The sequence below is a fragment of the Psilocybe cubensis genome, chromosome 2 (assembly GCF_017499595.1).
Source record: "Psilocybe cubensis strain MGC-MH-2018 chromosome 2, whole genome shotgun sequence".
NCBI classification, from domain to species: Eukaryota; Fungi; Basidiomycota; class Agaricomycetes; order Agaricales; family Agrocybaceae; genus Psilocybe; species Psilocybe cubensis.
Genome location: NC_063000.1, coordinates 1147686 through 1174208, shown reverse-complemented (window position 1 = coordinate 1174208; position 26523 = coordinate 1147686). Strand labels below are relative to the sequence as shown.

Below are 26523 nucleotides of genomic sequence, written 5' to 3'. Positions count from 1 at the left end.
AAGCTGAGCCAGGTGGCTGTGATTTGATTAAACGTTCAACTATATCAGGCCTTTCTTTCTCCATAGCATCAATTACGGCATTGAACTCGAGCCCATATAGAGATGAAAACAATACACCCTTTCTGCCTTGACTGCGGCCAAAGTGCGTAGTGCACAGACATGAGCTTTAGCGATGTCTCTGATATCTGCGTACGTTGATGAGGATGGGTATACTCCGACTGCGATAATTGAAAATATTATAATTTGTCATATCAGACGATAAGGCGGCATGATATCCAGGAGCATATAGAACATGAAGAGTTGCAAAACGCCCGAATATAAGCGGTGGGTTGACTAAAATAGATGTAGACAATGAAAACTTTGTTTTACACCATTCATACTACATATATGCTGCGTATCTTCTCGAGACTCGATTTATATGACAGGATTGTAGGCCCCCCTGGGCGCTAACACATCGAAGTCTGCCGCTAATCCTTGTCGTAGTGCGTTACGAGTCTAGCGTGAAGATATCAAAAATATCAGTGTGTTCGTTTGTGGAATCGTAAATTGTCGATGAGGTTCGGATAATCCACAATGTGACTTGTCCAACCACTATGAAGCGAAGTGGGTTATCTGCATTGGTTGCTATTGAAGGGCACAATGAAATTTATTTCATTTTACTGTACGGAAACAAGAGCCCGCTAAGCATTAACTATCCATCTTGGGTATGACTTCTGGCATGACGAATCCACTATCTACCCAAGATTTTTCCAAATCAAGTATCGCATTCACGGTATCGAGCAAGGTCTACCACAAAGACATGTCAGTAAAATGTTCAGGACAATGATGGAGCCACCGACCTCAATAACAGGATGGAAGTCCTCGGCTTTAAGGCCAGTGACTTTTTCAATGAGTGAGAAGTCGACGTCGAACTTGTAAAAGGGATAATCAGGCACGGGAGCCTTGATCAGCCGTCCCTCCACTTCGGGTCTGGCTTTCCTGATGGCGTCCAGGACTTCTTTGAAATGCAGCTCGTGAGGACTAGAGAAGATGATACGCTTTCTCCCTTCAACTGTTGACGGGCGCAATGCCCCGACGTGTGCGCGTGCAATGTCTCGGACGTCTGCATATCCTGCGCCTGTTGGGAAATTCCCAGACGGAGAGAGAAGAGAGTAGATCATCAGGCCGGTTGACAGAGCGTTAAAGTCTCCTGGAGCGATTGGGAGGTGGAGAGGAGCGAAAGGTCCGTAGAAATAAGGAGGGTTAACTTTAAAATCAAGGGTTGTCAGGGAATGTTAGGCATGACAGTCAGGCATAAAACGTACTGGTAGTAACATCGACGTGAGGATGGGCATCGGCCCATTCCCATACAGCCAGTTCCGCGTATTTCTTCGCGATGGCATATATTGCCATATTTCCATTCTCCGGCGTAGCATTTTCCTTTGTGAAAGGGAGCCAGTCTATAGAAAAATGTTGAGGATATTAAGGACACAAACCAAAATACTTGCTCACGGTTCAGGCGATAGGCACCTCCTTTGGCTGAGGGATCGAACAAGGCCGTAACGATGGAGCTTGTGACGATGAATTTTTTTACCCCAACTTTCTCTGCCTGACGCAAGACGTTCAGAGAGCCATCAACGGCGCTCTAGAGAGTGGTTGGTCAAATTAAATTCGATGGAGAAAATTGTGACATTGCCGACCTTGAACATGCTTTCAATATCTTCTCGACCAGGAAGAGGAGATGCAGTATGGATAACGGCATCCACACCAGTTAATGCATCCTCAAACTGGTCGTGTGCAATATCTGCAATCTCTACTATCTCTACTGGCACTGATTCATAGAGGGCCTTCAAGGGTCCGACCTTGTTTTTCCTAGCGGAACTAGTGGCAGGTTAGCGATTAAGTGATACTAGACGCGAAACAGGAACTTTGCGACTTACGCTCTGACACGGTAGCCTTGGGTTATGAGCTCCTGTATAATGTGAGACGCCAAGAAGCCAGAGGCACCAGTGACCTATGGCCTAGTCAGCCACCCATTGGAATAGACAAACTGAACAACTTACAAAAATGAGTTTTGATGATTGGGACATCGTTGAAGAAGCTGCTTCCGCTGAGACTGTGGATTTGTTGTTTGATTTGGGGAGGATCGATATGGGGTCGACCTCCATTTTATATCCAAAACCATGGGAATGTTGTTGCCTCTACCATTAATGGTACACCCATCCCTGACAAACGTTGTGACAATGTTATCAAGCGCCTTGAGCGATAGCCGATGCAAAATCAGTAAGCTTGATCCAGATTAGTAGGCCCGGAATAGCATTTTGTGCGACAAAGAGCGATGGCGTAGACGGGGTCAACGTCCTTGCAAGACACACATGTAGCCCACGAACTCATGTCACAGCGTCGGGCAAGGATCGGCGTTGTGTCTGACATGACTGAATGCAAATACAAATATTAATAATTATTCAACGCACGTTGAGGAGATAATAGATTACATTATTAATCTGAATCAATCAATCCGATAAAACCCCTTCATATTCTCATGATCAGGAGTCCAAAAGTGACTGTCTAACAGGCCAGTGAACACAGGTCAAAGCGGGTTGGGCACGGTGCGTCAGTATATAAAGAACAAAATTTGGCAAGCTGCACCGAGATATATTTTAGCGGTCTGCAATTATGTGCGGACATACCGGTGAGTTACCCACCCAAATCATTCCAATGCAAAGCACAGTTAGGCGAGCACTAAACGAGTATCATTTTGGTTGCATATCGATTGCAGTGTTACTCGGTATATTCAGGGGCTAGAGAGTGTCGAGGAAGAGGTTATGAATCGGATTGATGTTGTTTTTAAAGGTATAAAAGTCATCCCCTCGATTCTTGAATGGTCCGGTATTTATCATATTTACTCCCAACCAACTGTATAATTGCCCAAGTCCAAAAGACTCAACAAGAGAAGGGTTTGTCATTCTGTCAATGGGTAGAATCCAAATTGAACAAACTTCAGGCAAGATTGACGACCCACGAGATATTTTGTACATCGTTGTTATAGGTAGGCGGCGATCAATTTAAACGATCATCCCAAGCACATCCAATAACGAGAGGAAAGGAGCGATACGATTGAGGCAGTGCAAGGTGCAGTGATTCCTGTTAGAGTAAGTGCATGGCAATTTCTTGGCTAGACCCACAGTTTCGCCCGGTCCTCAGTGCCACGTCTGACGGGTCAGAACAATCAGTCGCCCTCAAGAGGAGTGGAGTCGGAAAAAAGTGATGAACCCTAGTGCACTGACAGCGAAAAGAAGTCCTGAGGACAGATCGTAGCTGGGTGTCCATGAATTGTCCGCTATCGTGATAGATAGCATTTTAGTTGGCCTGTAAGCAAGTGGCAAGTGGTGGAGGGTTGAGTCAAGAACGAGTCCGCGCCGCCTAAACAGATTGTTGCTTAATATAGATAAAGGTTCTCACCCAATTGCAAGGTCATACTCTCTATTCTCGATGGAGTTAAGTAATCAATCTTCTCTCTTCTGATCTTCTTCGCCCGCACCTGCAAGCTGCACCTCTTTTCAAGGTTGCTGAGTCTGTATGCATGAAGCTATCAATGTCGTAAACACCTCTCAAGGAGTCAATGCACACCAATCCCTCTATATATTTTTCTCAGCGCATTTAAGAAAGCAGGATTACTGAAGATGTCAAAGCACCAAAGGCGATCTTGAAATATAATTTTAGGTCGTTGTAACTCGGCAGCGCTGACGAAACTGAAAGCATGGTCGATGTGGAAGAAGGAGAATGAGGATATGAATTCTACAGTTAGTTTTCTATCTTTTTACTTCCGTCTCATTTTGGATAACCTACATTGTTATTTCAAGGCAAGTGACCTCCTCTTGTCGTCACTTCGGACCGTTCTTTTTACCTGCAACGATTTGGAGCCTCCGGAACCGCTTCGCTTCTACCGCAACACACACTCCTCGGGGTTAGAAAGACACAACGGGCCACGTATTCTCTATGCATGACGCGGGTTGCAGGATATATCTTCCTGTTTCTCTCCCACACATAATAACTGGACCTGTGCAACCATACGGGGAGCCACAATGATCAAGATTCTGACCACAGAAATCGAGTTCTTCTATGGTCTAGTGCCCCATCTAAGCTGAATGAATTTAGTGTATCGTACGTTTTGGCAATGGAACTTTTTATCTTTCGTAATTCCCTAACTCGCATCAACGTCCACCTTGAACACGGGGTCTACTTTCGGTGTCCTCAGAATTTGTTCCATATGTTCCTACCCCTCTTCGTGGTTCTTGCCACCTCCAACTACATTCTTTTGCTTCCCATCCCTCGCCAGATCACTCCTTAAAAACCGGCCTTAGTCCTTCGCTACAATATCGGTATCATTCTCTGCAATCTGCCCGCAAGCAATCATGCAGAAAATGCGAACCATCGCGCTTTCTTTCGTTCTAACATCTTGCCTTTTCATATCCGATGTTCATTCGCAACCTTCTCCGAATGTACAGAAACGTATTTCACAAGCTATAGCGGCAGCCTCGAAACAAACAAACCTGGATTATACCGCTTTTGTTAATCCTTTCATTGGCACCGGTATGCCTTGCTACATCTACTCCGAGAAATTTTGATTTATGCAATTTGTTAGACAACTTCGGTGATGTCTGGTAAGTAAACCCTTGATAGACTATACATCATAGTTCTCAAATGCATTCAGCCCTGGAGCTTCTATTCCTTTTGGGATGGTAAGGCACCTGCCCGTGTTGCAGGGAAGATCATTTGACGAGTCTATTTCGTAGGCCAAATTTTCCACTGATATGACCGGATATGCACCAGCTGGTATGTCTGCCTCGAAGCTGTTCCAACCGATATTTTTCCTAAATCAATTTGACAACTTTTAGGCTATGTTACCGATCCAACACAATTCGTTCGCGGACTTAGCCCATTGCATGACAGTGGGACGGGGTCTTCTCTAGGTACTTGCTTTTCAAATGAGAAGATGTGTATATTTAGTGAATTATTGTGTATAGGAACATACGGCAATTTCGAAATTATGCCACTGCTATGCCCAGGTGGTTTCAATACATGCACAACTACATTAGCTGCTCGCCAACGCCTGAGAAAAAACAACACTGATGGTATGTCTACGGCTCATCGTGTTGTCAGATCATATTCTCAATGAATCTTATGAAACTGCAGATGCATCTCCCGGTTACTTCTCCCTTACTCTTGATAACAACATTAAGATGGAAGCCACAGCCACGCGTCGTGCTGGGCTCGAACGCTTTACATTCCCTTCTGGTTCCAAACCGTACTTCGTTTTAGATCTTGCGAATGATCTTCCAGCATCCTTCAACGGTGGGAATATGACCATTGATCCAGAGAAGGGAAGAGTCACCATTGGTGGTAGCTGGGGCTCCAGGCAAGCAATCTACCTATACCCCATACTGTTAGAATGCATTTATAATCCTGTAACATGCCAGTTTTGGGCCTGGTGCTTTCCACTACAAGGCTTTCGCCTGCTATGATCTTCTCGATGGTGGAAAGCAGAAGCTTAGCGAATACGGTGTATGGACTGGTGACACGTAAGTTTCTGTCAATTGATTTCTTTCACAAATTTTCTGAGTATCAATTCGCAGTGTCGGGCTAGACGCCAAAGGCCTTGGCCAAACTCACCTCAACCTCTCGGTAAATCTGATCGGAGGAGTATATCAATCCGGCGCCCTGTTCTCTTTTGACAACAAACCACAAACAGTTAACATCAGGGTTGGCGTTTCATTCCGCTCCGAGGATCAAGCTTGTGCCAACGCCGAATCTGAAGTTGGAGATTCCACCTTTGAAGAGATTCAGGCTGCAGCTAAAGCTCTATGGCAAGAAAAGCTATCCAAGATTGAGATCGATGTCCCCAATACACCTGCCAACGTAACTGAGATGTTGTATTCTTCCTTGTACCGTGCCTCTTTGACCCCCGTCAGTCCATCCAATTATCGACCTAATGATGTGCTAATCAATCTATCCTCAGAACAACGCTACTGGAGAGACCCAAGGCGTGTTCGCGGACACTACATCTTTCTATTTCGACTCCCTATATTGCAGGTTAGCGTTTTCTTTCTGTTGTATCTATCATGCATTACTAACGCCATAATCTAGTTGGGACACCGTTAGTCACAAAAACCTGATCTGTCTATTTTTTATATTATACTAATTTTGATTGCAACAGTTCCGCACATTCTACCCCCTCATGGCATTACATTCTCCTGTGGAGTTTGCACAGATTGTTGACAACTACATCGATGGATGGCGGAAGAATGGGTGGATGCCTGAATGTCGAGCCAACAATCTTCCAGGGTGGACTCAAGGAGGTTCGTCGCTATCTGTGCCTATACAATGGTCCAAGATCATTGATTATAGTATTTCAGGGTCGAGTGCGGATAACATCGTTTCTCACTTCGCCATAAATTACCATAACGAAGCAACCCAACTAGGCATCGACCTAAACGAACTTTATGCCGCGATGGTCACAGACGCCGAAGTCAACCCTCCTGAATGGAATATTGAGGGACGTCAATCAAACGTTTATAAGTATGTAGAGATTATCAACGATCGAGAGTTTATTGTTGCTGAGGCTTCATCTTCCTTTGCAGCCAATACGGCTATGTTCCTTTTGCTGTTTTAGACGTGTCCAGCACAGGCAGGCAGACTCGTGAAGGCAGTCGCACTCTTGAAGTAAGTGTTTTATCATGGTTTAAGCTACACATGGCTTATATATACATGCCCAGTATTCCTTCGAAGATTTCGGGATTCGTCAAGTCGCTCAGCTATTGGGAAAGACAAGTGATGTCGCTAAGTACACTAATAGGTCATTGGTAGGATATCACCGCTTTTCTGTTAATAACATGGGTTGCTGAAGATGGCCCTAGTCCTACCGCAATGTCTGGGACCCCTCTGTCGTCAGCGACGGCTTTAAAGGCAAGGATATCTCTTTTACAGCCCTTAGATTATCAACTAACAGACGTATAGGTTTCTCTCAGAAGCGCTATCCTAACGGCACTTTCGCCTTTATCGACCCCGTTGATTGCTCACCAAACGACAAAAATACTTCGAGATCATGTTCTTTGCAAGGAAACAACATCAATGGATTCTACGAATCCTCATCCTGGGAGTACAGCTGGTCCGTATATATTTTACACACGTATACCATTTGATCTCTTAACCCTTTTTACAGGTATGCCCCTCACGATACCGCTGAACTCATCAACCTTATGGGTGGAAATGTAAGCTGATTCTCAAGCCTATGTGTATCATGATGCTGACTGCTCGACGACAGGCTACATTTGTAAAACGATTGGATCATTTCTTTACCGTATGGCCCGATGTTCGTTTTCTATTGTGCGTGATTTGACGATGACAATCTAGGCCGGATATTATGATGCTTCAAACGAACCCTCATTCCAGGTTGGTTCGATGGACTCAGTCGAGTTACTTGAATCTGACTAGTGTATCAACCTATGTAGACTCCTATCGGTTACCACTACGCAAACCAACCAGCAAAATCTGTTGACCGGGTTCGCAACGTCGTATTCTCGAACTTTGATATAAGTACGAACATGTTATTTGGTTCTCACTTTGCGCATCCTAACCAATTTTACAGCTCCTGCGGGTTTGCCCGGAAATGACGACCAAGCAGCGATGGCATCATTATTGTCCTTCCATCTCCTAGGACTGTACCCAGGTCAGCCTTTTTTATAGTCAGCGTTTTCGCTGGTTCCTTATACCATGACAGTCCCATCTTCGTCACAACTCCTCGTCTTATCGCCTTTCACTCCCAAGTATACGATCCACAATTCATTCCTGAACGTTAGCACTACTGTCACCACCATCAACTTCGACCCGAAATCTGTTCAGAAGACCGTGCCAAAGAACACAGCAGCATATGTAAAGAGTGTAACTATCAATGGCAAACCCTCTGACTCGCGCTGCCACATCGACTTCTACGATACCTTTAGGACTGGAGGCGACATCGTGATTACTCTCACTTCAGACAAGAACTCTGCCAATGATTGTCTGGGTTCTGTCCCTGACAGCATTTCAACGGGAGGATTCTCCAAAGCACGTTGATTTTTCTGAAAGTGGAAAAGATAGCGATTATACAACATGTCCTTAGTATACAGAGTAAAAAATGACAAATAAATAAATATTTTCAACCCCACACAGATGTAAACTCGTCTGTTTTCTCTCGAGTTGAAAGTTTGCGATAACCTGTAAGCCATTCCGAAAATTGCTCTTCTGAAACGTCGATGGTGCGTCCTTTCGTCCTGTTTTCGAAGCTGTGCTCATTTAAATTGAACCTGAATCCAAACAAGATGAGCGGCATTATATCAAATCTTGACAAAACCTTACGCGTCTGTTATTCTGCCGACTACTGCCTTCTGTTTCCTGGAATCATTCGCTTTTTTGCCAAACTGTATCGTAAGATACAGTGATCTTGACGATGGGGTTAATAATTGTTCAATCTTCTCAGCAATCTTTTCTTGTGATCTACTGTCGTTCAAAGTATTCAATGTAACAGTATCTGAATTGGAGTCATCGTCATGGTATTGATGGTAAGAGATTCCTGTAAGAAGTGATAAGTAAACAGTTTCAATTGACAAACTAAAAATTTTTACCAGCGGTGTATCGTCTTTCGGCCTGTCTGTTCATTTTCCGCAAGATTTTCTCCATCACTTTAATCTCTGGACTGGCAGAATCGGTGGCGACAAGAGTTCGAAGCTTAGCCTCTATTTCAACGATCTGCGCTCTCAGGGAAAGCATGCGTTCCACGCGTTCATAGGCTTTGAGAGGGGGGGCCGCACTAGCTTCGGAAGCAGTGTCCGCCTCTGAAGGTGCAGGATGATGAAATTCCACCGGCGATAGAGGATGCTCAGGAAGTTCAGCGTTGTCTTCAATAGGTCGTACAACAGGTGTTTTAACGTCTTCAGCAGTTCCTTCAGCAGTAGCCTGTTCTTCAGTCGTAGCTGCTAGATTTGCATTCTGTTGAGCATCTTTTTCGACTTGGAGAGCATCTGCCGTGGTCGTTTCCTCGGCTGCTGTAACTTCTAACTGCTCCCGGAGCTTCTCCGCGTCTTCTAACTCTTGTTGAAGTCGAGCTTGTTCTTGAGCTTTAGCCTCCTCCGCTATCCTCTCCGCTGCCTCCTTTTCATCTTGCTCTGCTTTCAATCTCGCTGCCTCCTTTTCTTCCTCTGCTTTTAGCTTCTTCTCTTCTGCTTTCGCCTTTTCTTCCTCCTCCGCTTTCAACCTTGCCGCCTCCTTTTCCGCCTCTTCGACTTTCAATCTTGCTGCTTCCTCCTCAGCCTGTAATCTTTCTGCCTCAGCTCTGGCGGCCTCCTCCTCTGCCTTCAATCTTTCTGCCTCAAGACGTTCTGCCTCCTTTCTCGCGGCTTCTTCTGCTTTCTTCCTTTTCTCCTCCTCCTTAGCCTCTTTCTTCTTTCGCTTCTCCTCCGCTGCAGCATCTCTTCGTGCCTGGGCTTCCTCAGCCTCTTTCTTCTTCTGAGCCGCTAATTCTTCAGCCTTCTTCTTCTCAGCCTCCTCTTTCTTCGCTTTTTCCGCTGCCTCCTCTTCCTCGCGTTTCTTCTTGCGAGCAAGAGCGTCGTCGGCTTCCTTCTTCTCTCTCTCCGCTTTCTCCTGTGCTTTCTTCCTCTTCTTCTCCTCTTCAGCTTCCTCTTCAGCCTTCCGTTGAGCTTCCTCTGCGGCTTTCCTTTCGGCTTCCTCTGCCTCTTGCTTCGCTTTGAGCTCCTCTGCTTCAAGATCGCGTTTATATTGCTCCTCAAAGTCGTCGGCACCACCAGAGGTCCAAGGATCCAACGAATCAACCATCGGTATAGGAGGTAGCAAGGAAGGCTGAGGATCCGTGAGCGTGTCCTGCTCAACAGGAGGCACGCCCGTATCATCGCCTAAGAGGTCCCCAGTGGGGATGCCCAAGGCAGGGTCGTGAGGGGGGTCGTCGTAAATATCTTCATGGGTTTCATAATCGTGGTAAGGAGGGGGCAAAGATTGTCGATTCGTGTCGTCGTTAGTGGTAGTAGCGTTAATATCGTTGTCAGTATCGTTGTTTGGGTTCATGTCGCGAGTGAAGATTTGAGATTCCAACGTGTCCCAACCTTTCATGTCGTCGTCCGGCGGGGTTGTGGGTTGAGGTGGCTGCTGAGCGACGGGTGGCACGGGAGGTGGGACGTCAGGAACCTTGGGAATCTTGAGACCCGATGGTTTGTCTTTCGCAGGCGGAGTAGGGGGCTTGTCGTCCGAGTAATCAGCATGTTGAATCTTCTCCCAGTCTTCGGAGACCGGCTCCTCGAGGAAATCAGGGATCTGGGGTAGAAGTTCCGACGGAGGTCTGACAGGCAAGGGTTCTTCGACGTCGCGGTTGATACCCCATCGTGCAGCCGAGTCGGAGGGAGTGGGAGGCATGTATGGTTGATGTCGCTGTGTCGGAGTGGTCTCCCCATCTTCGAGCTTCACAGGCAGTGCTGAAACATTCACCAACAACGGCTCCTCTTCGATTTCAGGAATTTCAGAGGAATCTGGGAGCGTCAGTGGAGGTTCGCCGGTTGGAGTAGCCTCCGAGGACAGGTTACCCTCGTCGAGATCGTTCTGACTGCCTGAGAGATCGCTGATCGAGTCGTCGTAATCATGAATTTCAGGATATACAGATAGTCGTCGACTTGTCCTCCCATTTGGAACGAAGTTAGCGGCTCGTAAGGAAGAGGTATCTGTGTCTGTATCGGAGAAGTCCATGGGGAAGTGACCTGGAACGCGGCGTTTCGCGACTGTCCTTGGGATAGCAGATGGTACTGGATCGATAGGGGTTTGTTCGGTGACCATAGATGGTGATAGGACTTCGGTGGCATCGTCTACAATGACGGAAGGTTCTCGTGAAGGTGAAAATCTAACGGTGCGCGTAGGGGGGAAGAATGCAACGGTGGGTATCATGCGTGAGATGGTATATAGGTCGCGGCGGAAGCTCTTCCAGACTCGTTTGAGGCCAACGTCCTCCCAAATGGCGGGGGTGATGTCTGCAAGCACCATTCCAAGCGCTGTCCAGATCAACACCAGAACCATCCGCGCGACGCTCTCGGTGAATACGAGGTCGACGAAAATCCGAACGCCGAACGCTATGTACGGGTCGGAGGACTTGGGCGTCTTCTTGAGGAAGTGAAGGAGGATAACACCCTCCCAGAGTCCTACCAACGTTCCTGTAAGTTTGAAATCTTGGTTGCTCACAGTGTCGACCACAAAGCGCAATCCGAGGCCGAATCCGATTGCGAATATGTTGTCCATAAGTGAGGATAGTCGAACATTAATCCTCCAGCCTGAAGGCCGAGAGGAGACTCTGGAAATGACCGAGGACACGACGCTCATCCTGCAGGCAAGCTTTGATAATGAGGGTCCGGAAAGAGATTGGCATGTGGTTGGGTTTGTTTTAGGGTTTGCTCTGGACCAACCGTACACGTTTTTTGAATTTGTTCACACAAACAAAGAAGGGTCTGTGCGCAAATTCGCGAAGGCTTCTCTTTGGCCTATATTCATCGTTCCTAATGTCAATTCTCCTCGTTACTCCTGCTTTACAATAAATCGACATAACTGAACGTTGGTTGAACAGCACGAACCATTTTTGGCTTGGCTTTGACAATAGCGGCCCGTGCAATTGTTCTCATCAACCATTGTAGTGCTGCCGACCATCAAGTCGACTCGCCGCGGTGGAGCAAAAGGAGCGTATACTACTTGCGCTCGCGAAATCGACGTTGACTGCCACCGTATACGTTTGTAAGGTCATTCAACGACATATTTTGATTCAAGAAAATGCGACGTCAAACCGTGTTTTTGTAAATCATTCGTCGATGAAGACCTTGCTGCAGGCATCATGATGGCAAAAATAGCGGTCTCCAATCATTCTGTTCGATGTTGAGGGTTCTCAACGAATGCAGTCAAAGGCAGAACACTGACTGTTTTTATAGATTGTGCACATCTTGAGCTGAGATGCATGGATGTGGTATTAATGTTTGGATAGCAGAGGTAAATCTTTCAAGGACTCGGCCATGTCTTGCTTCGATCACAAATACTTGAGGTCAAGTTAGCTACCAGTATCCCGACGGGAAGCCTTGTCGCCACGAAAAGGAAAACCAAACCATTCACTGTCAATGCGTATTGTAGTGTTCCATTTTCAATCAAGTTTTTTGGGCGTAGGGTGACCATCATCTTCCAATGGCGTATCATATCAGAACAAGAACTGTTGTACTCACATCCACCCACATCCTCCCGATTCTAGTCACTTCACATCTGCATGCTGAACATTGAAACACCAACATGTGGGGGTCAGCTGGACAGCGTCTTTAGTTCAACCGAACCCTAATATAAACTCGACTATGCGGCTTCTCTCGCGGTCCATTCGTATTCATGAAATACAGTGATCCGTTCAAAAAGGTCGATCACATTCGAAAATTAAGGGTGGACGATTCCCAACAGCACTGGGCGGGCAACTAGAAGTTGATTGAAAAGGCTCCCAATGATTAGTATCAACCACAGTTATACTTCTCAATGTATCATGGTCGGGACATTCAATCGAATCGCGAAAGTCAAAAACCTTCAAATGGCTGGTGGTGGCCGGTGGCCGGTGACCTCCCATGGGTAGTAAACGTGTTTTTATGCACAAAACTGTAGTCCATAGCGACCAGTTCTTGATAAACACGTCAACCAACGACAAGTATTATAGGAGGTGGGAACTCGGAACACTAAAATCACACTGGCAACGATTGTTGAAATGGAGCTGCAAGGGCGCACCCTCGGACATCTTACTAGCCTCCACTCTTGCGAATGAATCGGCAACTCCTACTGTAAGCCAGTTCTGAATATAAACCACAAGGCATCACCTTGCCTTCGTTGGACTGCATGGGAGGATGGCTAACTCCTTAATTACTTCCATGCCATACACCGCAAAGGTGGCTGTAATGTAATGATCGATACCCATAGAGAATCGTTCTCAGGATTGAAGTCTGTATAAAAAAAGTAAGAAAACGATATACGTACATTCCAAAATTTCCAAAATCAACTCCTCGTCGGGGTATCATGGTAAATCAACAAGGCACAGCATGAGCCCCCACCGCTCTCAGAAATGATTCTCACAGTTATTTTAACGAATTGGCAATGATGGTGATGTTAAGTTTGACACTAACTCTTCCTTCTGATACTTTCCTCGAAATCTGTCAGATTCGCTTGTCTTTCTAATGTGGCATGAGATCTCCCTGTCTGTTTCCTCAAGTACATCTACCATTGATCGGTTTTGAGTGAATCCTCCTCCACATTCCTCGTTTCTTGTATAGGAGGGATGCCTTCGTTTACCACAGTGCTTCAGGACACTTCTCCGATGCTCAACTACTCGCCTGAAGGTACATGGAGGGCAGGGCTTTCCTCAGACACTTCAATGGATCAGTACGCCTGTCACAAACGATATTCAAATTCAATACAAACAACGATGTGATTTCCACAGGTACTCTGAGGCCAGTTTTTTCGTTAGCCAAACAAAAGGCGCAACAATGTCTTTCTCGTTCTATGGTACTTCCCTCGCTGTGATAGGTGCAAAACGTGGAAATCACGGTCCTTACCATGCAACCATCGACGGAATCGCATCCGAAACGTTCAGCGGGGTATCAAATCCTGACCAATTTAATCAAACTCTGTTCAGCTCGGAGTCACCTTTGGGCAACCACGCTCTTGCTTTTTTGAACGATGACAATACATTCATCGACGTCGACTACGTGAGTTAAGCTATTATCTTCTTTTACTTTTCATAAATGACGAAACACATTGGTTTAGGTGGTGTTCCAATCATCCATAGGAGAGGACGGGGAAAATCTTATCGTTAATACTTTTCAGGACACACATCCAGCATTTAATTATGCGCCTTCGTCTTCCTGGGGTACCCCCAGTAATGTGGGAACATTCTCTGGTGGTTCAGGCCAGTAAGTGATCTATATGATCCCACCGCTCTAAATTTTATTTAACAAATCAATTTAGCGGAACATCTGATTCAACGGCTGTACTCAATTTCTCATTTCAGGTCAGCAAGTTCCTTAAATCGATTCAACCTAGATTCTGTTTACTTAATTTTCATTGTCTTTTTTTTTTTAAAAAAAAAAGGGTACGCGCCAGTGATTAGAACACATCCCCAGACGACCGGTATTGATACTTTGAAATGATAGGAGACGCCATTGCATTATATGGACCGGTCGGCCCCGCCTCCTCAGGTTTTAGCGTCAAAATTGACAGCGGAGTACCTTTATCCCTGAATGCCAATAAGCAGTTCTACCGCTCGCAACAGATCTTATTCTTTGCTGCAAATTTGGGGAAAGGAGAGCATACATTAACTTTAAATCTAAATTCTGCGACATCATCAGGAGAATTCGCAATAGATTATGCCAACGTTTATACGACACCTTCACTTGGAGGAACGTGAGGATCACAAAGCCTTTTTGAAGACTTTGGCATTGTTAACTGATTTTCTGGTATAATACAGTTTTCTAGGGTCTTCTGGCGTGTCTTTCAATCCAAATACCCCAGAAGTATCAACTACTCCGTCAGCACAGGCCACAGAAACATGTTCTTCACATACACAGTACGGGTTTTTCGTTGACTCTTTACCATTAAATATCTTCTGAAAGTATTTTTTTAGAGGATTAAGCCCGGGTGTGATTGCAGGCCTGGCAACAACCTCAATCTTTGGCGTGATATCAATCTTATTTTCCGTATTCATGGTCTGGCACTATCGTCGCACAATCAACTCCCATATCAGATCCCAGAACCCAGTCCCTGCTCCGCCACTTCAAATTCCATCAACCAGACCTGTTGAATTTTCCCCAACTAACGTTTCCACGCTCGAGTCTGCTTCACCATTGACGGCTAGACCTTACACGAAGGCTCCTTATTCTTATCTATCTGAGCGGAACTATGGAGTCGGATCCGTTGTGTCCGTCGGCTCCAGCTCCGCATCACCAGCGACGAATTACTCAGGTACAACAAACCGTGCGAGGACGAGCACATACAGCACGACCACACAACCACCACAGTATCAGTAATTTCATCTACTTTTCAGACGCATACCGGTTTGGTTATACTTTGATCGCTACATTGCACATGTTCATTTTATTGGCCACAGCCATACTATATACTCCAATTTGATACACCTTAGCAATGCATTGGCGCAATTTAGATAGTCACTAGGTGTTTGAAGTAGAGCTTTGGGGAATTTTTATTAATGGCGAATGTGGGACTGTGGAGCTGGTACAGCCTCATTATCATGCTACCAGCTAGAAAAATTTGTATATGCATTTTCAAGACTATGTAATATTATACCCTCTGTATAAAAATGATCCTGTTTCGACTTCGCATCATGAAGCCAACTGGTTCTAATGGTTTACCATTGCAGTTATCAACAAGTACGACCAGCGCTTAAACGGTGGCACTATTCTAAAAATAGATATTTTATTACGGAATTCTCCGCCTTAAGTTCTTCATGCCTGTATTATTGCCAGTATCACTTTGAGGTTCCCGTTATACTAAACCCGTGCTACGTTTGATCAAATTAGAACAAGTGCTTTGGCTCAAGCAGAGAGGATGGCCACGTAATTGTCACTGTCGGCAGTGACGGGTTCCAAACTCGCTCCTAAATCTGCCCAATGATTATCTTTAGTTGTACATCTGTTGGAAGTACGGCTGTGCTATCAAGGCAGAATCTGTATTAGGGATTTTTAGAGATGTTCGATCAGTTCATTTTGAAGATTGAGTTCACCATGACAGCTGAAAACAATCTTGCTGGCCACGATAGTGTCGTACCATAAACATAGAGGGCAGATGAGATTTGCCAGCAAGCGGGTGCTGGCAGAACCGCGATTACAATTGTAGATATACAAGAAAAACCAGCGCCCATATGAGAAGAAAAGGTACTAAGTATATGCCGGATGAAGCGTACTGCTTACCTCGTCTGCGTTATAGGGTCTGCGAATGAAAAGCCATTTCCGTCAATCAGCGAATCACTTGTTTTGCGATTTCAGGAAAAGGTATCGAGAAACTTCATGACCAGGGTAGATATACCGGGAGTAATTTGAAAAGGAAGTAGCCATTCAATTGAGCTCCAAGTAGCTATCATGCTGGTATATTTTCACAACACCCATGGCATGAACAAACATGTTAAGAGAACCTTTATAGTATTGTGCTGTCGGTGATGGATTTGAGATCCGCGATCTTTTGAAATGTTTTCAGGAAGCTTCAGAGTATAATGGCAGTTACTAGACATCAGCCAGTCTAGGACGTACATTCCATAATTATCGTTCCTGTTGGACGTTTTAAGAGACAAAGACCATAAGGCGAGGATGAATTTTGAGATTTTCGAAAAGCACGTGTTGGGCGATAAAAGTGATGTAGGTAAAATTACTCGAGGTAGGTTGAGATGAGCAAATCGCTGTGGACAGACCAGTATGGCCATTGCCTGCGTCGCTCGTCCAGCATGAGTGGAATCATACCGAGAAAGCGACTGCTAGTGAAAGCCATGGCCATGGCACCGGCGAACCTTTGCAAATATTCAAGCTCATGATAAGCACTTTACCGCATTCATCCGACAGATAGGAAGGGCTTCCGTCGGGCCCAGGAAAATCGCTCCGCTTGGGACGCTTGCAATTTTGCCAACGATTACCATTGGAACCAGAGAAGGGCGAATCCGGTAACGTGTCGGTGCGTCGTAGGTCCTTTATCGAAGTATGATGCTGAAGAGCCAGAAATTAACCCCCTACCCAATGCCCACCGCCCACCGGGTTTCGACGGTATCGAGGAGCACATTGAGCGAGGAAAACGTCCGCCGCTGAGAGTTTGAAACGATGAATGGAGTGATCACGTGATGCATCAATGTCATTTCGGTGCTCTGCCCAGTGCCCAAATCGGAACTAAAACTTTACAGTTCGCCTCCCTTTCCTCGTTCTCCTCCATCGCCCAGTGCGACCCCGCCCTGTCCCCTCTTCGAACCCTCTGCCCCCTCTCATATTCCCGCTTAACGCAAGGCCACGAATCCTTTATCTAGCAGCCGCTTCATGCTTGTTTCACAGCCCACTATCTCATCATGACTAGTGCAGCGGCTACCAGTTCGTCTACGACTGCGTCATCGTCGACGGAGAATATTGCGGAAGTGGTGAAACCTATCAAGAAGTCGACTTTCATGATGCTCAGTCCAGAAGTTGCTTCGTATTTCGTGGGTAAGTTTCACGCTGTCTTCCTATGCTAACTTGTTATGTTTATTGATTTATTGTACATCAGCTGGAGGATGTGCGGGAGCAGCTTCGAGGACCGTCGTCAGCCCTTTGGAACGGCTGAAGATCATTCAGTGAGTTATGTTCTTGTTTATCTTTGACCACGAGTTCATGTCGCTTGCATGATGGTAGACAGGTACAGCCGCGGGGCAGTGATGCACAATACAGGGGAGTATGGCGAAGTTTACTTAGGATGTGGAAGGAAGAAGGCTTCCAGGGCTTCATGAGAGGGAATGGGATTAACTGTCTGCGCATAGTTCCATACAGGTGAGTACTCCATCTTTGTGGCGTTGACCCGGCTGTAGTGCACGTTGTGCGCATTAAACCAGTCACTCATACTAATTTAATTCCTAGTGCCGTCCAATTCACTACCTACGAGCAGCTGAAGAAGGTGAGCCAGTCCTCAATTTCATATACACTGTCATTGCTCGCATGCCACTTTCATTATGTGATCTTCCCTCGTCGAGGCGATGGGCGCGGATTGCTCACAAGCTCGCGGGAAGCGGCTTTCTGATGGGCTCATTGGTGGGCTGAGGCGGGCATCGGTGTATATTCAACCACACACCATATCTTAGCCTTCGGTCCGGTTCGACGATCCCATGATGTACCATATCTTCCAAGTCCTCTTACGTCGTGGCCAAGGGTTCATAACTACCTACGATCGTCTTGAAAGGTTTTTTTGGCCGCCATTCCCATTATTGCATCGTTCATTTCCGCTCGGTTTTGCCGATACTGACGTCATACTTCTTGCGATGTTTTCCCAGTGGTTTACTAAACATGGTTCGAAAGAACTCGATACCCCGAAACGACTGGCTAGTGGTGCGCTCGCTGGTATCACCTCTGTCTGTACGTTCCATCTCCTCTCTTTTGTGGGTCTCCTTGTTTGTTGGATCATCTGCTATCCAATTCGAGCATGACGTATATTACGCAATTTGTGCTGACCATGTTGTGATTGCTACTCTCAGGTTCGACATACCCCCTGGACCTCGTGCGCTCCCGACTATCGATTGCGACTGCTTCTATATCCCTCGCCGCAGCACCCCTTGCGACGAAGACCGCACCTGCAAACGCGGTCGCAGGGCAACAAGTCAAGCTCGTGTCTGCTTACCACACTTCGTCAGCCGTTGCCTCCGGCTTGAAGAATGCGGCCACTTCTACCTATACCAAGGCCGATTTGACGATATGGGGCATGACGTTAAAGATCATGCGTGAGGAAGGTGGCGTGCGCGCCTTGTACCGTGGGTTGGTGACGACCGCTGTAGGCGTGGCGCCCTACGTCGGCATTAACTTTGCTGCGTATGAATTCTTGAGAGGGATTGTCACTCCTCCAGGAAAGAGCAGTGTCTGGCGGAAGCTGAGTTGCGGTGCACTGGCTGGTAAGCATTTCTGATCTACTGTTATGGCTAGATTTAGACTTAATCTCCTTCTTTTTCTTAGGCTCGATTTCACAAACATTAACATATCCTTTCGATGTGCTGCGTCGTAAGATGCAGGTGACCGGTATACAGGGCGGCGCGATCAAATACAATGGTGCTATCCACGCCTTGACAAGCATCGTACGGTCTGAAGGCATTGCGGGACTTTACCGGGGCCTATGGCCAAATCTACGTAAGTTATACCACATTTTCCCGGTAATTAAAGTACAAAGTGCGCGGGCTAATTTGCTTCTTCCGTAATCAGTCAAAGTCGCACCTAGCATCGCGACCTCTTTTTTCACATATGAACTAGTACGTTTTTACTACTTAATTCTTGGTACATGCGTTTATCTGACTGATGATTGCTTGAATAGGTAAAGGAGTTCTTGATTCCACCATAGACGAACAGGAATACCCCCCAAGCATGTTTTTCGGCGAAAGGACTTGGACGGAAGAGTCAACAGACTCAATCAAGGGACCCGATAATCTCATTGCATTTCCTTAGAATGATGCCCCATATTTCTGCAGATCTTTTATTATCATATATCTCTCCATTTATTTACATTTTCTAACCGTTTTTGGTTGTGGTTGATGAAGGACAAAACAATGGAGGAGGAAGAAAGGAGAGGGCAGGAAAAGGAAAGGGGGGTTTTTTAGACGCGGCGTGTTTTTTTTCTGTGTACGTGTACATCCTAGCTAGTTTTGAAGGGGAAAGGGGAGAGGCAGACCATTGTATATTCGCTTCAAATGTAATTAAATTATCTTCTTTTCCAACATTAAACGAGTTCTTGGCCCCGTTCGATATCGGATATTGACATGGTTTTCATACAAACATCTGCTGTGGAAATACATACATTAAGTGTGTTTAGGGCTACAAGATGTCCTTTAGCAAAGATAGGGCGGTACTGTGTATACAATTTAAAAGCCTGAACATGGTACATGATTGTGCTGCTCGTGTGCAAACCCAAACACCTTACAATCCTACTTCGACAATTACAAAGTTGCTAAGTACAAATATACCGAGCTTCAATCATACATCTTCAGACAAGACCGCTAGGATTGGTATTTTCGGGGTTTCCTACTCAAATATTGGACACATGCAGTCGTTGACCGCCAGGCTCACCAAGAAGCATCTGTTGACCAATTTGAGCCACGCTAGCATTCATTGTCATGCGCTGAGAGTATTCCGGCGGTGCTGTCATTGGAGGAGGAGACGTGGGGTCGTCACCTGGAAGACGGATTCCCATGTAGTTTCCTTGTGCATTGGGCTCGTCGAAGACCTGTTGGTGCGCGCTGGTGGGATTGCGCATGGCGATGGCATTCTTCTCGGGAGGATATGGAAGAGAGCGAGCATTCATGCCGCTTGAAACTGATCCTGAGAATGTCTAGATAGATATTTGTAACAGAATTAAGGATAATCCAGATATAAAGAATATTTTGAAGGACGCACATTCAATGTGCTTGACAGCGGTTCCTCCGGAAGGGTAGTCCTACGGCCACTGGTGTAAAAGTCGGAATAAGTCATACCAGCCATGCTGAGAGTGCCCACATTCGACATGGTGGCGGGAATCGTCAGCTGGGTCAGCACCTGCGACGCCTGTGAGACCATGCTACTCCTGCGTGAAAGGCTGTGTGGATTCGGCAGATGAGACGGGTACGGAATCGTGTACGGCTGGTCGTACGGCTTGGCTTGGATGTCAAATGGCTGTTTAGGCTCCTTGCTGTTCTTATATTTACGACTCAGGGTATGGCGCTGGCGCCACAAGAGGAAGCCGGAAAGCATGCATGCAAACACGGCGATCAGGGTGGTGAAAATAAGACCTGCGATCGCGCCTGGTGGAACCCGGTTCCTATGCATTTCCAAAGAAACATGAGTATTTTAGGACGCTATTGCAAAGAGTGAAACTTGGTTTATAGCGATGGCCACTTACGTTGAAGTCTGGCCTGAGTTGGCGGTCCTTTCGAGGAAACTGAATATCGGGAAAAAGTTGCAATCATCAACATCTCCGAAAGCCCAATTAAAAGAGGTGCCTACCTCCCTCCCAGCGATGGCGCTGAATAGACCGTAGCATAATCGATTGCGAACTCTCCAGTCTGTCCGATTGCCTGAATTTCCAGAACGTGTTGCCCGCCGCCCAAACCTGCTGCAAAATAAAGAACTTGCTGTGGACGGTAAAACAATTTGTTGGGACTAAAGATCGACGACGTTTGGTTGTCGACAGTGACCGAGTAAAGATTGGTCGAGTTTGGTCCGACAGGTCCGTATAGCGCCACGGCATCCCCTGGAATAATAAGTAAAGTAAATGATCAACTTTCGCCTCATCAGCTTTCTGTCCAAAATGCAACTTGCCCTTAAATTGTCGGGATGCAATCAATTTGATGATATTATGGTCCATAATAAGATTTCTCACCTCAAATTTGAAAGTAGCAGTTGCCGAAGTTTGCGAGGTAGCCCTACATTGCATTTAACAAATATTTTTATGATTGATGATTTCCTCTACGCACTGGCCCGTACCACCCACAAAAAATCCCACATTACTGGGCAAATGCCACGCAGAAGAAGGAGAATAGGTAAATGAAGGGTGGTTGTCTTGATATGTATTGACGATCAGCTCTTCATTGTCGGTGCCAACACTAGTGTCAAAAAAGACCTAAAAAAGTCATGTTCATCAGAAAGGACACAATTGTTCAACAGAAAAACAACTGACATAATCTACATCAAAAAACGAGTCCTCCAAGTTTGTGATGGTAAGATTGTGGTGCCCTAATTTTTCGTTGCTGGAGCTGAACAAGGTTGCGTTGAATTGGTTATTGCTATCCTTCCCGCTGAACTGCGGAGAGTTCGAACCATCCATGGTAACTTGATAGTCACCATGATTGCCTCGTTTGGCGCCAATCACAGTAACAGATGAACCGTAAAACGAGAACGCCATTGTTGCACCTTTTGTGCTGGTGAGTGTGAAGCTACTTTGTGAGTATCTATAGGATTGTGCAATTCTCGATTAGTGACACCACACGGTATGCAAATGGAGTTCAAAAAACATACAGCTCAGCCAGTACATCCGCCGACCTCCCAGAAGACCAATTTGACGAATAGATTAGAAGAGGGGAAGTATCCTCCAGTACAGTAGTAAAGGACGGCATCCCGATCTAGCAGGATGTCAGAAGAGCCACGTTGAATAACGAACGTACACCAAAAGGTGCAAAAAGAAAGAAGAAAGAAGAGCCTGCTCTGCTAGTAAACACAAAGGGGAGAATGGGCAAATCGCGGCTGTATTTGGTCTGTGGGTTATGACAGTGTCAGCAATTCAATAGGATTACTACCGTCATTGTTGGGCTACCCTCGAGACGAACTTCACACAGGATAAATAATCTGGGTAGGAAGAAGCGGTAGTTGATGCCGTCCGTGAATATTCTCCTCGAAATAGACGACATGCAAGCCGGAATTGAGCCCTGATCGTGAAAGTGCGTGGGCAGTAGCAACAGTGATGCCCTGTGATGACAGTGTGAACCAGTATTCAGGGTGGCTGAGAACATTAAAAAGCTTAATGTTCTCTCGAGGCAAGCAAAAGAATACACGGAAGACGGTGCGGACAGAAGCCATAAGGATTCAAGTGGAGAGATATTGTCGACAGTGCCACTCTGTTAAAGTTGCTGTTAAAATGGGACTGGGACTTTTGACAGAAAGCTTCCGAGTCGTTCCAAAACATGATCATCACATCACGTCACGAGATATGCAATGCGCGTCGCGCCCAAAGCCCCTGTGTTGATTGTGGGCGCCCAGTCACATTATTTTGAGGTAGCTCAATTAATCTCGAGAAAAACAATTTTTTTGAGATTATTAAAGCCCGACGAAATTTTTTACCGGCTTTGAGTCAGGAACGGACTTAATCATGCTTTTTGTATGGAACGCCGGGTGAGCAGAGGCAGCTTACTAGTAGTTTAACTTCAGATATCTGGATTATGTGCGGCACAGATACAACTCCTTGACCCCCGTTAGCCCTCGACTACAAGACATTGACTGAAAGAACGACCGGTGATCTATATGTGTTCACGTCAAGCACCCGTATGCTAAATTGATCTCTACGACGGAGCATCCATTATGCCAATGACCGTGAAGCTCTCCGAAGTCCCTCAGCGAGCAGTTGCCTAAGCCGGCTACCGACTTCTCGACGAAGAGCGGTTTCAAAGCATCCAATTCGGAGCCAAATAGTATTTCAAAAGCAGCATTTGGCAGTGCCCGGTGTTTCGACAATTTATTGATATCACAATTGACGAAGAATCTGGCCTGGAAAGCTTGCAGCGTACTTTTCATTGAAGTATTATGAGGTTGCAAATAACCTTGATAACAGCTGACATGTGTAAGGTATACCGTATAAAAATCTGACGAAGAAATGAATCATATACATCAGTGAAAAGAAGGTTCAGCCGCTGTACACTTGGGATTTTCGATGCCTGGCAACCACCTCGGAGGCAACATGTAACATTTCCACTATTTTGTAGAGGATTGTACTTGAATTCTCTCCGGCATTGTTAGAACAGTGGAGGATATTGAAATCTTGTACAGTGATCGCTTCTTCTGTGCCAATCCCAAGGGAGTTGTATTGATTTTCACCGCAATGTAAATGCTGTGAGAGACTCGTCAAGTAGTATCTCGGTGAGATATGTGTTCCGGCCTTGCAATGATCGATTGATGCAGTTGCCCGAGTAACCCACCCTGTTCACTGCCATGTCGCACACTGTAGCAAGTGGAACTCGACACCAGTTAATAAATGTGCGTGGCCTCTTAATGGCACCAATGTGGCGCATGTACCATCTAAGCCAAACCTCAGTTGAGCTTCCGGCACTCGTGTTTGAGCGCTACTACCGTGGCACGGCCTCATTGTTGGTCGACAACTTTATCGTATTTTCAGCGCTACCTTTTCTATTTCATGGAGAACAAGGTCAAGGCCCTCATTCACCCAGTATCGTCGTTCGTACGACGAAAGTTGGCGCATAACGTACTCAGCCGCGTCGGACTCGTCGCGTCCTATACCAAGGCGTAAACGATAAAAACCCATTTCCCCACCAAGTGCGGAAATTATGCTTTTGACACCGTTGTGCCCATTGGCAGAGCCTCCAAGTTTCATAGATACGGCTTCAACACGGTGTGATAAAGAGTCGGCGAGTACAATCATTGAAGTTGGAGAGTTTACTGTTTGCCTGTAGGCTTTGACGATGGAAGGACCGGAAATATTCATCAGGGACTCTGGTTAATAGAATAAGAGCCTTGTTGGGATATAAATGAGTTGAGTATTCACTGACTTGATTTGTAGAGAGCAAGGTTGACTCTCGTCTCGCCAATGAGCACATTGCCTTGACCAGAGTAACCTCCACGGTCCGATGTTAAACGAATGCCCAATCTGGTTGCCAAAGCATCTATTACAAGTTGCCCGACGCTATCAGTTTATTTCAGTGAGTTTTAGCCAGTGTGAATCATACTGCAAATTTCGTACCTATGACGGGTCATTGGAAATGGAAGGTTACCCAGGCCGGCAACAAATAAGGTGGGGACGTTGGCGACTGGCATTGTATGACAAAAGAAGGTGTTATCGAGCTGGTGGCATTACAAGCGACTGAACGTCGTCTTATACGATGGACAAAGGATGAGTCAGGAGCAAAAAGACTGGTAATTACAACGCAACCGCGCCACGGGTGCTCATAGCGGCGGTGTCGATGATTGATTACATAAGTCACCGAGTTTGTTTGCGGCCATTGCTTGGTCATGAACAGGTCCATTACTCTCTTACCATCACCAATCAAAAACCCGTTGTATGGCCATTGAAACTTATACGCCTCGATTACACCCTGGAAGATTCGGGAATGTTCACGCATGCTTTATGGCCCCCGAGCGTTAATTCTCCGTTTTCTATGCGGATCAAACGCAAAATTTGGAAGGCAGAATGGCGAAGTGTCTGCACCTATAGGATGCACTCATGGCAATCTCATTTTTCCAGTGCGAATTCACATCTCAAGAACTAGATGATTTGCGGTCCGGGCGGTCAGATGTTTCCGCCCTCTGGCTCTCCTGCCAGATAATCGTGTCCATGTCTTTTTCCGGGCCGTAATGAAGGGCGACAGTAATTATACCGTCGGGACCTCTATGAGATAGCTGGTTCTGTGATAAACGGGCACAGCCATAGCTACGTCTTTCATTATGACTTGTTTTTGAGGCTCACACCCCGTTCGGGTCATCATCATTGTTACTAGAGTCCGTTTTGGCTCAAGGGATGAATCATTGTAACGTATCGACGTTAGTTCCCAGAGCAAAAAGAGACAAGAATCTTTCCAAATTTTTCAGGCTGAGTTCAGAAAACTGCAACCGCGTACATTACATCTGCTCGCGGGCGAGCCAATGTTGCCTGTGATTCACCCGATTATTGCACCGCTGATATGGAGCCAGGGAAAATCCGACTACCATCGCAAGTGGCCATGGGCTGTCATCGGAGGTCAATGAAAGTTACCCAACATCAACTCCATTCAGTTCTAAATACAAGTCGCTGACGATCTCATGCCATGCCAGCAGGAACGCGACTTTGTGTCTTTTGACGGTACCCCCTCAATCCGAATGGCAGTCTTGTTACAGATACGTCGAGATGTTCGCATATTGCGAAAATCTAGACGTGGGCGTACAATGTTACCAACCACAGCAACGCGGCCCAATCGTATTGGTTTGGAATTGGAAAACATCAAATATCTCTCTCTCTAGGAAGCTTTTTCCAACCAAACTCAAGACTTATTATATTTGCGGACCTCCGAGCTGGGATTAAAATATGTTCATCGCTGTCAGAAGTCTTCGTTTCAACATAAAGCAATGGCTTAGATTCTGTATCTCATGAAGATTATTGAGTTGCGTCTGGGACCATACTAATTGTCGCAACATAGATGGCGCATGGAATGTAGGTCTAATGTCCTCTTTGTAATGATCTCAGATGACTTAGGGCAGGAGCATTATTCCTTTCTCTATTTACCGTGGAATTTCTCTCGGGCCCCGCATCAGACGTCAAAGAAAGGCTCGTAATTGGTTCTTCTCAAGCCGGATCTGCGTCACTTTGTCTCGTTAGACAGCTATTTGCGACTCGACACTGCCCACGCCTTGCCATAAATCTATAATCTTCTTTGTACGCATGCCTCCATCCACATATACTGCTCGATCATGACATGGACCTATAGTATCTTTCCGCTCTACTACAATTTTTTTCAAAGCCGGAGGTTGCCACTTTGGTACTGTTGAAAATTCGCTTTTTTGGATGCGCTTATTCTCTGCTTAAACTTGAGGAATCATTGCTCGCGCTACCGAAGATATGCCGCATTAACATTGCGTTATGCCGGCTGCGATGGTAATTCTTTCAAATGATGTATGCGCGCTCTCGGACTTTCAGGTAAGGATACCCTAACACATCAAGTATCCGATGTATTTTCGGGCCTACGCCAACTAATAATAAATAGGTCAATTGCTATTTCGCACTAGGTGGGGCATTATTTAGGGCATCAGTGTTCCCCTGTATGATACCAAGTTAACTTGCCTCGTGATTGCTATTCCAAGGAGCTGTCGAAGCCGCAATATAAGAAGTGTATATTTACTGCGAATGAGGCACCAACGGAGTTTTTGCAATGGTCATTGGGCGTCAGGTGCTGTTCTTCTTTTGTGCAATTCTACGAAAAGTTGACGGTTATACTGGATTTCGGCTAGAGCAACTCCAGTCTCAGAAGCTGGGACGGTGACGTGGTTTGTGAAAGGAAATCTA

General features: G+C 46.0%; 7 protein-coding genes across 7 annotated transcripts; 3 read left to right on the top strand and 4 right to left on the bottom strand.

The window, feature by feature from the left end:
- Positions 1-687: 687 nt before the first annotated feature.
- Positions 688-2147, bottom strand: JR316_0001875 (Putative uncharacterized oxidoreductase; the record flags this gene model as incomplete). The annotated part of the gene is made up of 7 exons (XM_047887673.1): positions 688-786; positions 840-1246; positions 1305-1439; positions 1492-1624; positions 1680-1851; positions 1920-1993; positions 2043-2147. 7 exons carry the CDS (start codon positions 2145-2147, stop codon positions 688-690), a joined length of 1125 nt encoding a protein of 374 aa, XP_047752596.1.
- Positions 2148-4394: 2247 nt separating this feature from the next.
- JR316_0001874 (putative secreted glycosidase) lies at positions 4395-8094 on the top strand (the record flags this gene model as incomplete). The annotated part of the gene is made up of 23 exons (XM_047887672.1): positions 4395-4572; positions 4625-4643; positions 4694-4721; positions 4776-4815; positions 4878-4952; positions 5007-5114; positions 5176-5398; positions 5460-5561; positions 5616-5946; positions 5999-6072; positions 6127-6136; positions 6197-6338; positions 6396-6558; positions 6621-6702; positions 6756-6842; positions 6897-6945; positions 6997-7147; positions 7202-7250; positions 7304-7339; positions 7393-7431; positions 7491-7575; positions 7628-7708; positions 7760-8094. The coding sequence occupies 23 exons, from the start codon at positions 4395-4397 to the stop codon at positions 8092-8094; spliced, it is 2487 nt and encodes an 828-aa protein (XP_047752595.1).
- Positions 8095-8176: 82 nt separating this feature from the next.
- Positions 8177-11310, bottom strand: JR316_0001873 (uncharacterized protein; the record flags this gene model as incomplete). Its single annotated transcript, XM_047887671.1, has 3 exons — positions 8177-8303; positions 8377-8590; positions 8643-11310. The coding sequence occupies 3 exons, from the start codon at positions 11308-11310 to the stop codon at positions 8177-8179; spliced, it is 3009 nt and encodes a 1002-aa protein (XP_047752594.1).
- Positions 11311-13354: 2044 nt separating this feature from the next.
- JR316_0001872 (uncharacterized protein) lies at positions 13355-14482 on the top strand (the record flags this gene model as incomplete). Its single annotated transcript, XM_047887670.1, has 5 exons — positions 13355-13458; positions 13517-13784; positions 13843-13988; positions 14167-14177; positions 14229-14482. The coding sequence occupies 5 exons, from the start codon at positions 13355-13357 to the stop codon at positions 14480-14482; spliced, it is 783 nt and encodes a 260-aa protein (XP_047752593.1).
- A 2652-nt stretch (positions 14483-17134) lies between these two features.
- JR316_0001871 (putative mitochondrial carrier) lies at positions 17135-19137 on the top strand (the record flags this gene model as incomplete). The annotated part of the gene is made up of 9 exons (XM_047887669.1): positions 17135-17267; positions 17329-17395; positions 17454-17588; positions 17676-17712; positions 18086-18167; positions 18287-18697; positions 18759-18929; positions 19002-19048; positions 19111-19137. 9 exons carry the CDS (start codon positions 17135-17137, stop codon positions 19135-19137), a joined length of 1110 nt encoding a protein of 369 aa, XP_047752592.1.
- A 681-nt stretch (positions 19138-19818) lies between these two features.
- JR316_0001870 (uncharacterized protein) lies at positions 19819-21669 on the bottom strand (the record flags this gene model as incomplete). The annotated part of the gene is made up of 6 exons (XM_047887668.1): positions 19819-20121; positions 20187-20586; positions 20668-20706; positions 20772-21018; positions 21207-21387; positions 21445-21669. The coding sequence occupies 6 exons, from the start codon at positions 21667-21669 to the stop codon at positions 19819-19821; spliced, it is 1395 nt and encodes a 464-aa protein (XP_047752591.1).
- A 1965-nt stretch (positions 21670-23634) lies between these two features.
- JR316_0001869 (Peptidyl-tRNA hydrolase) lies at positions 23635-24245 on the bottom strand (the record flags this gene model as incomplete). The annotated part of the gene is made up of 3 exons (XM_047887667.1): positions 23635-23984; positions 24041-24174; positions 24232-24245. The coding sequence occupies 3 exons, from the start codon at positions 24243-24245 to the stop codon at positions 23635-23637; spliced, it is 498 nt and encodes a 165-aa protein (XP_047752590.1).
- Positions 24246-26523: the final 2278 nt, after the last annotated feature.